Source organism: Miscanthus floridulus, chromosome 4 (assembly GCF_019320115.1).
Source record: "Miscanthus floridulus cultivar M001 chromosome 4, ASM1932011v1, whole genome shotgun sequence".
NCBI classification, from domain to species: domain Eukaryota; kingdom Viridiplantae; phylum Streptophyta; class Magnoliopsida; order Poales; family Poaceae; genus Miscanthus; species Miscanthus floridulus.
Window position 1 is genome coordinate 23226249 of NC_089583.1, and position 13060 is coordinate 23239308.

Here is a 13060-nt window from a genome sequence, read left to right on the forward strand (position 1 = left end):
ATGCTCTGCGTGGGAGAATTTCAAGTTTTTAGCAGCAACACGATGAATCTGTCCCTGAGGCATGGGAATGCTTTTAAGATTATATATCAGAATGTCCTCATCAAGGGATGGAGAATTGGCTACTCATGCAGACTTTTTACCATGTGTTGACTAATAGTACCCGTGAGAACATGGATGCTGCTACTGGAGGTGCTTTCCTATCACTCACAGTCCTAGGTGCAATAGCTCTCATAGAGAAGATGTCCTCCAACCAAGATTGGAATGAAGAACGTCTTTAGACCCGCAAGAGAGGTGGAGATATGCATCAACTTAAGGAGGTAGACATGTTGTCTGCCAAGATAGACCTGCTGATGAAGAAGCTCAAAGCTCGAGCTAATAAGAAGCAAGGAGTCATGCACATTCATGATTCCCGCATGATGTGTGAAGTGTGTGGAAACATTAGGTATTTAGGGAACAATTGTCCTGAAACCCACGAGGATGTGAACTTTGTCAACAACAACTACTATCGTCCTTAGCATAATTAAGGATGGAATCAGCAACAGAGGCCAAACTACCAAGGTAACTACCAAGGTAATAATAATTTCAATAATCAATCACCCTTGAGAGAGTTAATTTCTGGCCACGCTAAAATAATGCAGGGCTTATATAGGAAACTAGCTTCTAATGATAAAATTTTAGAAAATATAAATAATAGAATTGATAGCTTCTTCTCTGCCATTAAAAACCAGCATAGCTTTAATAAAATGAAAGAGTTAGAAATAACTTAGCTGGCGGCCGTTGTTCCTCCTATAGACAAAGGTAAGATTCTGGGGCAACCGGAAGATCTAGAAACTGCAAATCTTGTCGATATTCACAATGCAGTATACTACAGTATACAACCATTAGCTGGAGGATGGATAGATTATTCCTTGCCTAAAAAGAAAGGTGATCCAGGAAGACTTGTCATTCCCATCGCCATTGGACCTCACATTTCCCAAGAAGTTGTCTATGACTTCAGAGCAAGTGTCAACATCATGCCTAAGGTAATTTATGATAAAATTAATGGAGATACTTTGTTGTACACAAATATGTGTTTGCAGCTTGTTGATTAGTCACTCTGCTACCCTAAGGGAATTCTTAAAGACATCTGGGTATGAGTGGGACAATCCTATGTTCCCATAGACTTCGTGGTTTTAGAAACAGGTGGAGATGTAAGGGCACCCATCATCCTGGGCCGACCCTTCCTGAACACCACGAAAGCTATCATCTACCCGGATAGTGCCAAGATCCGTTTCATAATCAATGATAAAAAGGAGAAGTTTTCTTTCAAGAATCGCATCTTGTAATCTCCTGGTCATCCACAGACACCGTACCCGCCCGAAGAGACTATAGTAAGCAAGAAGAAAAACAACAGAAGAAGAAGGAAGAACAAGGCGAGGTAGCCATAAAGAAGAATCAGTCAACATGATCAACACACTTCGATCAGAGTATGACCACCTCCTGGCTTCACCATTCCTTGCTAAGAAGGATGATCCAGGTGTACCCACGATAGAGTGTACCATTGGACAAAGAATCCTTCATAAAACCTTCAATCCGATTTTTGGAGGGAATACTAAAAGATGTCATAGTAAGAATACATGATCACTATGCCCCTGCCAACTTCATGGTCCTAGACATGGGAGAAGAAGATGATACACCCATCATCCTTGGAAGACCATTCCTCAACACAACAAATGCGATCATCTACGTTGGATGTGGACAAGTCCACTTCCAATTCCCTGGAGAAAAGGTATGCTGCTATTTCAATAGTTATACTACTTTTGAATAGCCAAAGAAATCCTGCTCTAGGAGGAGATGTCGATCATCCCAATGCTGGAAGAATCAATCCCCAAAGAATGGATGGGAAGAAGATGAAGAATCTGAAGAAGTTGTAAAAGATGAACCTACTCCGCCTAAATCAAGTCTATAGACCAAGCAGGTGTGGAAGAAAAAGATGATATCATTAGAGTCACCATCACAAGAGGTGCAACCATCAAGGTCTCCATCTCTGGGACCGGCAGATGCACCCAAAGAATAAACAAGATTGGAGAAAAGTCCTATCCGGAGGACTTAAAATTCCGAACCCTCACCGGGAGATAAATTTGAAGTTATCCATATTTACTTTATAGCATTGCATAAATTATTTTTATTTTAACATATTCACTTTTCTGCATTTGCTATGCATTTAGAAAATAAAATAAAAAATTTATTATTGCATTATAAAATCCTAAGACATATGTGAATAATTCTACGGTGTGTAAAAAACCCCAAGAATATTTACTGTGGCGGCGTAAAAATAAAAATACCATGCATGCATTATGTGAGAAAATTAAAAAAATATGAGATAGACATCCTGTTAGAATTCTGCCAATTCAAAAATGTTTCAAAAATTACCAAGAATGAACAACCCCTGGATAGCTACCACTAACCCTTTTATCTTAATATGTTCCACGAGTTTTGTTGTTCTTGTTGAAGTTTTTTAGGATGGTTACGAGCAAGTTTACCGGGTCATCTTCATCTTGCTCCACCAGGAGTGCACCCTCTAGAGAAACCCAACTTCCTGATGGACGAGAAAGACATCTGCTAGTGAACCCACTCTAAGAAGTACAAGTTTGAACAACCACGCCAACAACTAGCTTGGGGGAGGGGCATCCCCCATATATCTAGATAAATATTTCTTATTCCTTTTAGTTTTATTTCTAAGTTTGTTTTATAAAAAAATGCATAACTAAAAACAAAATAAAGATTTATCAATATATATATATATATTAGTAATGTGTGATCTAAAAAAATGAAAACAAAATAAAAAATGTGTGTCTAGTTTTAAGTTTGTTTTTAAGAGCTAAAATAAAAGGACTCTGAAGATGATCTCTTGAAATGGAAATGATGAATAGTTGCTTTATAGTAATTTCTTTCAAGTACCTAGTTCTTAGCCTTGAATTCTCCCTGAGTTTAGGATAAGACTGTTTTGATATAAGAATTTACTCTAAGCTTGAAACTCGTGGATAGCACATGCTTGAACTAAGTCTAGGAAATTGACATATATAATATGGGAAGGTCTGAGCTGTTATTTATCTTGTTTCAAGTGATACTAAAGTTCTAAAGATTTATCTTTTGAAAAAATAAAAATTCTACATGATGAGCTCCTGTATGACAAAGTTGAATTCCTACCAGAGCCATATAAGATATTTAGACTACGAAAACTTACACTCATATATGCTGCTTGTTTTGCATTGAGTTTAGTCAAGCTTTGTAGACCCTTATGAGAGGTTTGTCATACTCTTAAAATCAGGATCACGTACACACCACCCACATATGCATTACTCCCACATTGGGGGTAGGCGCAAGACCATGCCATTTCATCTAGATCCAACCAAAAATGTTTTACTCCTACACTAGGAGTGAACACCAAAAATATGTTTGATAGGATATCCACCAAATAAATGCTCCAAGTTCTTGTTACTGTCTCTTAAAAGTTTTGTTATAAAAGAAAAAAGCAGGGGGCTATGCAAAAGTTATTCATAAAAAAGAGAAATAAAAAAAATAGGTAAGTGTTCGAGATATTTAAAATAATAGGTACTCAGATGTCCGCCTGAAAAAAGAGAGAAAAGAGTGATGAATAAGATAGCCCCTGTTCTCTTACAAAAAGATTTCCAAAGTTTTAAAAGAGAGACATGTTTTCTTGGAGCATAGTAGAATTAGGTTAGCCACCATATATATCCACTATACATCCACACACATGCACATCTTTATTTAATTGTATGACTCAACTCTCTTTGGATCTGAGGTTTGACTTTACAATATATTTATTGCAAGTATGCTTCCACATAAGCCTTAGTGTAGGAAGAGAAAGGCATAACATCATTATTGCCTTGGTGAGGATCCATAAATACCACATACATTGAGAGACTTGAGAGTGTCATACAATGGAAGCTCTGAGTTTTATTTTAAGAACCTATAAAAACTCTGGAATAATGGTTGAGCAAAGAACTTGAGATATAGTGCTTGACTTGATTGTTGTGTCTTTCAATTGCTCAAGACTCAAGAGAAGGCTAAGAAGCCCCATGGTTGATGGTAATATGGGTAAGTTTAAAAGTCAGAATAGTTTGTTCTAATCCGAAGGAGAATTCTTGTTTGAACGCATGTGTACTTTTGAGGAGTAAAAATAACGATGCAACTCCTGATCCATTTGCTGAGTTTAGCATTGCTCCGAGACGAGCAAAGGTTAAGCTTGGGGGAGTTTGTGTATGGTAGATAACAAACATTATAAACCATCAATATAACATGTATAAGGGCATGAATATGATCACCAACATAGGTTTAGGGGTTTAAACTAACAAATTCCACAAGTTTTGGTGAATATGTGTTTTCAGCAGGGTTAATTCAGAAAACCGTCAAGGCAGACCTACATGTCAGAATTAATCACGCTTATCCACATCGAAAACAACTCTAGAAAGTTCTAGAGGACACCAGAAAGCAATACACCAAAGAAGACCATAGGTGGATGATAGGTCGGGCTGGCCTCTAGGCCCACATGTCAGCTCCCTGTTGCAATGTTAGTTCTCCACCGCCTTAGGGTTTGTATCTGCGCCGTCCTTTCAAATCAGGTTGATTTGAGGGCTCAAGATTGATGCTTTGGCCTATATATACCAGCCCCTACCCCCTCCCTTAGGAATTGCATTCAATCAAGAGAAGATAGAAACCCTAATCATCCTCAGAGCTCCACCTATTATTGGGCATAGCTAGCTAGGCTAGGTCTAGAGGGAGGCAAGCTTCTCTTGGATTATCGATCTTGTCAAGAGCGTGGTTTGGTAAAGATCTTGTACCCCTCTCTCGTTTGTATCTCTCATTACTTTTATATGTTTGCTACAATTGTTATGACAATGTTCTTTATAACATTCATGTTTGTAGTTATAATGTTCATCGTTTACTTTGATTATATGCTTAGTATAGCTAGATTATCATTATATTTAAACATGGGTTCGTATAGCGCTCACTCTAATGTACACAGGGTGAGTGGTCGACATTGTGTAAGTGTGGTGCTTATACATTGTTTACCTATGGATGTACCCTATATTCTGGGCCATGTGGTAGATCACGGATGTGACACTCCCGTGGAGTCCTTTGTAGTCCACTCCTCGAATATAGGACAAGTAGGATGCGGTTACGAAGGACGACAAGCTCTGTTCTTAATCTTCCTTAGTAATATCCCTTATGTAGATATGAAGTTGATCTTAGCCATGATTACTAAGTATAATTGCACTAATCAATGTATGCTTTGACTTATAATTAAGAATGACTTAGGAGTTATTGCTTAATATTCTACTTAGCTATGATAATGCCATAGAAAGGAGTACTCTGAGTGATCAATGATTAGTTATTACTTACCATTCATATACATTTATCTCTTGACTTGCCCCTGTTGTGAGTAGAAGTTGGTTATGATTTATTTCTACATCATGTGTATAAGTTATCAATATATTCCAACTACCCATCCTTCCTTGTGGTAAAAATATAAATAACGATACTTGGAATACTCTCAGATAAAGTGTTACAATGGTAAATTATCTGTGCGCTTGCAGATTCCTTTCATTTATATATATTCTTTCTAGTCACATGAAACATTAAAGTACTTCTTAGTGTTATTCTAGAAGGGGCACTAGGTAGTACCAACAAGCATTTCTGGCACCATCACTAGAGATGACAACTTAGTAAAAGATGCTAAGGAATGTCAATAACATAGGGTGACTACTTAAAATAAGTGACACATTAATAAATACCAACATTGACGAAGGTCTTTCTTTTGTTTTGGGAAAAGTGTTGAATCTCATCATTTACATTAATTGTCATACCTCTGTCCATGATAAAGGTTTCAACCAATTAGACCCATTTGGGCAAAAAACCTCACTAGTACATAATAGACTTTCGGTTTTTGGCTTTAGTACCGCCCGAAATTGGGCCCAGGACTAATAGGAGAATTGGTCCAGTTGGAGCCACCAACCGAGACTAAAATCCCTGGCCCAGCGACTAGTCCTACAGGCTTTTGTAGGAGGGGACTTTAGTCCTAGTTGTTGGCTCCAACCAGGACTAAAGGGGACAAGAGGATGACCTTTTAGTCCTGGAAGGCCCCACCAACTGAGACTAAATCTCCCCACTATATATCCTGCTTCCATGGTCCCCTAGCCCGAGCCATCCAGTTGAATTATTGCTCTCGGTTGTTCGTGTGTGTTCTTGCTTGGGTGAGTGTTGGTATTTCTTAACGTTTACAGAATAATCTGCAAGCGCACGGATATACCGTTGTAGCATTTCATCTGGAAGTATTCAGGGTATCATGATTTTTATATTTTCCCAAAGGAAGGCATAGGTGTAAAAGTCTCTATTAGGTGCATGAACAAGATAACATGATGTATAATATACCGAAGTTCAGAGCAGGGGTAAGCCATGATAGATATTTGGATAGTGTGACACACACGAGCCAATCTTAGGGATAAAATAAAGAATAAAGAATATAATCTAAGTAGGAGCAGGCATACAGGTATCCTAGTGTTGCTATGCAACGATTAGCAAATGATCATACAAATACATGATTAAGACTTAGTTCTAAGCACCCAGGCGAATGGGGAGACCAATCGAGAGCACTGGTCTGCCAGCAAGCATGAAGGGCAATTTAGACTCCTATACCATACCCAAACTCGGGGGATTACAAGGGACGGACATGGTTGTCACCACCTATCGCCTACACCTCAATCGTGGAGCATAGTCATATTCATAGGTTCCCGTGTACCCATGCACCACGTCCATGTACATGGAAACTAACCAAGTCCCCATGGGACTCTGACCCTATGGATTGACAAGCATAGGATGAGGGCAAAACCCGAAGGTACAACGAACCATCACCGTAGCTTAGATCTAGTATAAACAAGTAAATTGTATGAATGATTGGGCATAGAGGTTCATATGCTAAACTAATAACATAAGAACTTAGCTCTAAATCATAAGCATAACAACTTTGATAAATTGAGAACAAAGTCATAGAGGAGCCAATGATATTCTTCATACCAAAACACTTCAAGATATCCAAGCTTCTCCAAATAGTTCTAGCCTAGCTCTAAAATACTATAAAGTAGAGGGAGAGAGGCTCCAAGTGTGGTGTGTGTGAGTGGAAGAGCCTCTCCCTCCCTTTTATACTAGTCCTATGATCGGTTGTAGAGAATATTCCATAAAGGACCCCGCATGCAACCGGTGTGGGGGAAGCACCAGGAGATGACATGCGACGGCTGGAAGCGGTCGGTGTGGCTAGGGGGTCAATGTTGGCCGACCCCAGATGGCGCCTCCCCATGACCGCCTTCTGCAAGGCGGTTGCTGGTTTGGCCTGGGCCCCATCTGCGTGTGCCTAGGCCCAATTTGGTGTGGTATGCTCTGGTTTGTGGACCCTTTTCCCCTCATGCTTGTGTTGGATGTCATTACACTTTTGTCTTTTGCGCATTTTGAGCACGTTTTTGGTAGATTTCCACTATGTGCCCTGCAAAACACTTATTCTCCAATACATGTGGAAATGTGTTAATATAAATAAAATATGTGTAAGGCATGTCAGTTCTCCTCATTTTCTATCTTATTTGGCGATCAGATTTGGCCTTTAAGGACCGCTAACAGTGAGCAAGTTCTTGCTCTTGGCCGACTAGCTCTCTTGAGAAGATCTTCGATCCTCCATTTTATTCTACTTTCTAAAGGTTAGCAACTTTATCTTCTAATATTTTGTTGTTAATAATGTAGCTCATTTCTAGATCTTTGTTTCCAACATTAGCATTTTATGAGAGTTAATAATCGTTAAATTAAATTATGTGTCAACAAGTAGGGTGCAAAATGGTTGCAAAATATGTTTAAGTTTACTTGGTGCATATTAATCTTGACACATTTTATATATGTTTCTCTAATATATTGCATGGTATTTATATGTGGTTCTATATTTATTTCAAAGTTTTTTTAGTTTTTTTAGGTATGATGAATGGCGGCGGACTTCCCCTACCATTGGAACCAGGTTTCCACCCTGGCGCTCTGCCATTCGTGCCACCGCCAGATGGGGTCGTTCCACGTTTCCTAGATCCGTCTATAGTATGGAATATTTAAAGTTTTGCATGCTAATATGATTCTTGCATATATACATTATTCATTCATAATATGATTGTTGCATATGTCAAGACTATATCCCTGATCAAGTGGCTAGAATCAACACTATTCTTGCTCGGGGTGTGGGACATCTTCGAGCAAACGACAAGTGGGGTCGTGAATGAAGAAGGTGGTGAGTTATGGACGTGTAATAATAGCATATAATACGTATACAAAAAGCTATTTGAAATGAAAACAAATTGAACGGAAAAGAAACAGTAAAAGAAAAAAAGGGCATTCAGTGCCGGTTGGTTATACCAACTGGTTCTATAGGTTGGCACCTTCGGGCCTGGACTAGAGACCTTTTTAGTCACGGTTTGTATAACCAACTGGGACTAAATGTCCCCATCCACTCCCCGTTCACTGGCCCAGGACTAAAGGGCAGGCCTTTAGTCCCAAATTTGCAGTATCGGTTTCCCATCCAGGACTGCAGCTCTACTAGTGCCTTTCATATACAGAGTTTGTAGAAAAAAAATCCATCTAATATGTCATAGGCTTTCTCAAAATCTATTTAAAAAATGAGCCCATTTAGTTTTTTCCGGTGCAGTTCATGAATTGTCTCATGTAGGTTAACAACCCATTCAAGGATGTTGAGTCCTCTCATGAAAGTTGATTGAGTTGGCTTAGGATGTGATCAACCACCATATTAACTCGATTAGTAACCACCTTAGTGAAGATTTTAAAACTCACATTGATCAAATAAATGAGTCTATGTTGTTGTATTCGATTTGCTTCTAGCACCTTTGGAATAAGGTTGATAACATCAAAGTTCAAACTAAGTACTGACAAAGACTACTACATAAAAGATTTGAGCAACACCCCCTTTTTTCAGTAGGGGCGGCTCAATCACCAGCCGCCCCTACAGTGAGCGTACTGGTCAAAACTGAAATTGAAAATTTGAATTTTTTTTTTGCGAAAAATGGATTGTAGAGGCAGCTGTAAACTCAAACCGCCCCTATAAAAAACTTTATAGGGGGTGGCTGTAGTTACAAGGTGCCCCTACAAATCTTATTTGAAGAGGCAGCTGACAATACCAGCCACCCTTACAAAACAATTTGTAGGGGCGGCTGAGGTTACCCGCTGCATCTACAAATCAGATTTGTAGGAGTGGCTTGGAAACTGCCCCTATAAATCTTTGATTTGTAGATACGGTTGGATAGGGACGGCTGGTTGAGCTGCCCCTACATAGGCTCTTTAGCCGTCCCTACAGTGGCCAGCTGTGGTAGTGAAATCCCCGTTATGGAGACTTTGAAACATCTAGGATCCGTCTTTTTTAATGACTTCCTAAATTTTTTTTATAAAACTCAGCCATGAAGCCATTTGGGACAAGTGTTTTGTTATGTTTCGTGTCAAAAATTGCATCATGGGTTTCCTTTTCAGTGAACCAGGAGGTCAGAAATTGATTTTCTTCTGGTTTTACTTGTGGTGTGTCATCAAACCAAGAAATATCTAGGGCAGAATAAGGACTCCTCTGGTGGACTAAATAGTTATAAAACTTGGTAATATGCTCTTTATGGTTTTCCTGTCCTTCGATCTTTCCCGCCTCCTAGACAATTAAGTGAGAAAATGTGCTTCATCCTATGTTTTCTATTAGCAATTAGTTGGAAGTATTGTGTTTTATTTTCACCCACGAGGACATTTTTCACCTTAGGCATTTGCAGATATTGAATTTCCTATTATCTAAGTAGCCAAGTCAATTGATCTCTAACAAGAACAAAGGTTGTCTCGCTCCGCTTAAGAGAGTTCACAAATCTCAGTCTTCAAGTCGAGCTCATTAATAGTTGTTTGTAAATTTAATTTTTTGTGCTTTGTAATGTCCGGCATGATGCTGTCCACCCTCACAAATTTCTGTGCAAAGCACTCACTTTTAGGCGTTCACTAGTTTATTCCATATTTTATGGACGCGGTCATAGAAATCATCAAGGATCTATAATTCCCAGATGCTCTGTTGCCTTCGCCATATCACAGTGGCAAAAGCGATTAACAAGGAGATGTCATTCTTGACCAGGGTAAGAGCTTAATGGCAAAGGAATCTTTTGCTAACCTCTTTCGTTTAAGGAGCACTAGTTTTGGCTTTACTGCCACAGCTACAGATGAAGCCGTGGCCTTTGATGTGGAGGATGACGAAGGCATGGTTAGGGATGGCGAGTTGGCGACTATGATGTGATGCCACACTAGATTGGAACATGAAGAGAGGGAGCTAACATGCAGATGGAGGTAGAAGAGAGAGGAAGAGTATGTAGATGAGCGCTAGAAACCAACATGTGAATTGATTGGAGCTTATTTGAACCAAGATGACACACCGCATCGAGTTCGAGGACCTAAAAATAAAATTTTGAGAGCTGGTGACACCTCAAGACAAGTTTGGGTACCTAGAAATGCATTCTGCTAGTTCAGGGATCTGAATGACACCATAATGAACCACTCGCATATTTTACTCCACTGCCCCAAAATTGATTTGTAGCAACAGGAGGCATTTTGGCTGACAATACGCTTTTGGAGATGCAGCCAGCCACCTCTACATATGCATCTTTAGAGGTGATAAATAATAATAGTCATCTCTGAAGATCATTTATAGAGGCGGTTGTATATAGAGCCCACTCTATAAAAGCTCCAAGTATGTAGCAACTCCCCTTCTTCCTCCTAGGAAAATTTACTATAATCCAATGAGCAACTAAGGGGGCCTATCTCCCAAAAATTGCATATCTAAGGGGATGGTTTTTTATTTTGATTTATTTGGTAGAGGAGGCTTTAGAAGATAAGTAAATGCTATTCCAAGCCTCTTTTGAAGTTTTAGTGGTGGTTGAGGCATTTATGGATGAAATTATATCAAATCTTCGAAGGTAGTATGGTGAACTTAGTGGGGGAACAAGATTATACCCTTATTTAGCGACCATGTCTTGATTTTAGTGTTCCATTTAATAATTTTTAGGTAGGGATTGGTTTGGATCCAGGTCTAGATCTATAACTTGAGTTTGGGATTAGTTTTTTATTGTCAACCGTTCATATTATTTTTTAATAAATTGGATTAAGTTTACATGAACAATAATGGGTAAAATATTAACTGGTGGTAAATATTTTCTTTAAAATTATTTATTACAATTAAGTAAGTAAAAAAATACTTGTTTAGTGGTACATTAGTTAGTTAATTAGGTTGCTTATTCTCTTTTTTTTGCATGAAGAATATGCAGTGCTTATATGTGTTGTTTAGACAACAACACGATTAAAATAGTTCATCAATATCATCTATATTTTGAAATAAGAATGATTGCTCACAATTGTCTTGTTATTTTCTTATTATATTCTTCATGGTTATTAATGATTCTTATATCTTACTTAGTTTTTGTTTTTTGTTTTGCTGATCCTCATCAAACTACAAGAACTCATGGATGTATGGTTCATTGATTATATAGATGATGATCGGTCTTTGGTGATATGTCAATGACTGTTTGGCCGTTTCCACCCATTTGAGCAGTAGTGGGCATCAGCAGTTTGACCCTGCCGTGTATCCTTGTGGCTCTATGAAGTTAAGCATTTCCAAGAGTATCCTATTTTGTCTTAAAAAAACATGTTCTTTTTCAACTCCTAAAAAAGTATTGGGAGAAATAAATAAGATCATCTCGAACAACTTCTAATAATCCACTGCTAAAATAAGAATATAATTTTATATCAGGAATCATATACTATTTCTAAATTATCCTAACCACATTTATAAATTGTTTGTCTCTTATACATTTGCATCAGGAACCTTTACTACTTTTTATTCTTTCCCCGTTCTTCCACCTTTAATTGGCCGCACCATACGCACATCTAGATCGGCGCGAGTGGATACACACGACTTCCAGTACGCGCATCTTTATGCACAACGGAGGGTTTTTCCCAAGTGCTAGAAGATTAAGAGACGGGATTAGGAGTTGTTGGAGATGATTTTTTTTTCTATCCTACTAAAAATCATGAATGTGGAAAGTGTTTGAGATACTCTTGGAGATGCCCTCCTCGAAGCTCCAAAGATAGTTGACACTTGACAGTATTGCCCATCGCCATCAGTAGATCATATTTTACCGCTGATATATAAATATGCACGGCCATTTCAAGCTGCAACACTGAGGAAATCCGAGTAGTCATCCTGCAGCCTATCAAGCAACGTCGCCCCAGGCCGCGACGGCGAGCGAGAATGGCCGGAGTAGACAGGCACAGGCCCGCCCCCCGCATCGCGCTGTTTCCGCTGCCGTTCCAGGGCCACATCAGCCCCATGCTGCAGCTTGCCGGCGCGCTCCATGCGCGGGGGCTCACCATCACCGTCCTCCACATGGCCTTCAACGCCCCGGACCCCGCACGCCACCCGGGGTTCTCCTTCGTCGCCGTGCCCGACACCATCTCCGACGTGGTCGCCACGACCAAGGACAGCATAGCCAAGATCCTCGCCTTGAACGCCGTCGTGGAGGCACCGGCCATGGCGGAGTGCGTCCGCAGCGTGCTCGCGTCGCTGCTGAAGCCAGAGGAGGGGGAGCCCCGGCTGGCGTGTCTCATCCTCGACTGCACACTCACAGGCATCCAGAAGGTGGCCGTCGGCCTTGGGATACCGACGCCAGGGTTTTTTTACCGGTAGAAAAAAAAAATCGTCACTTGCCGATAAATGCAATATTTCGGAAATTTCAGACCAAATTTAAACAAATTTAAAAATTTTCAAAAAAAATGACAGAACTTCAACTAAAACTATCTCTAATCCTTGCACATCACATTTGCATATAATAAATAGCAATATATCACAAGTTATAACACACAATTGATATATCCATAGCACGGTGCATCATGATAATGCAAAGTCCTAAATATTAGTAGTCTAACAGTCCCAAATAGTAGTCTTAACAGTCCC

At 39.5% G+C, this 13060-nt stretch overlaps 1 protein-coding gene and 1 non-coding gene across 2 annotated transcripts; one reads left to right on the plus strand and one right to left on the minus strand.

Annotated features, from left to right (window-relative positions):
- LOC136553159 (small nucleolar RNA R71) lies at nucleotides 1–109 on the minus strand. The gene has a single exon (XR_010783065.1). It is a non-coding gene; the product is annotated as a small nucleolar RNA R71 (small nucleolar RNA).
- A 12249-nt stretch (nucleotides 110–12358) lies between these two features.
- Nucleotides 12359–12793, plus strand: LOC136548236 (UDP-glycosyltransferase 76C2-like). The gene has a single exon (XM_066539839.1). The coding sequence runs from the start codon at nucleotides 12359–12361 to the stop codon at nucleotides 12791–12793; it is 435 nt and encodes a 144-aa protein (XP_066395936.1).
- The last annotated feature ends 267 nt before the right edge of the window (nucleotides 12794–13060 follow it).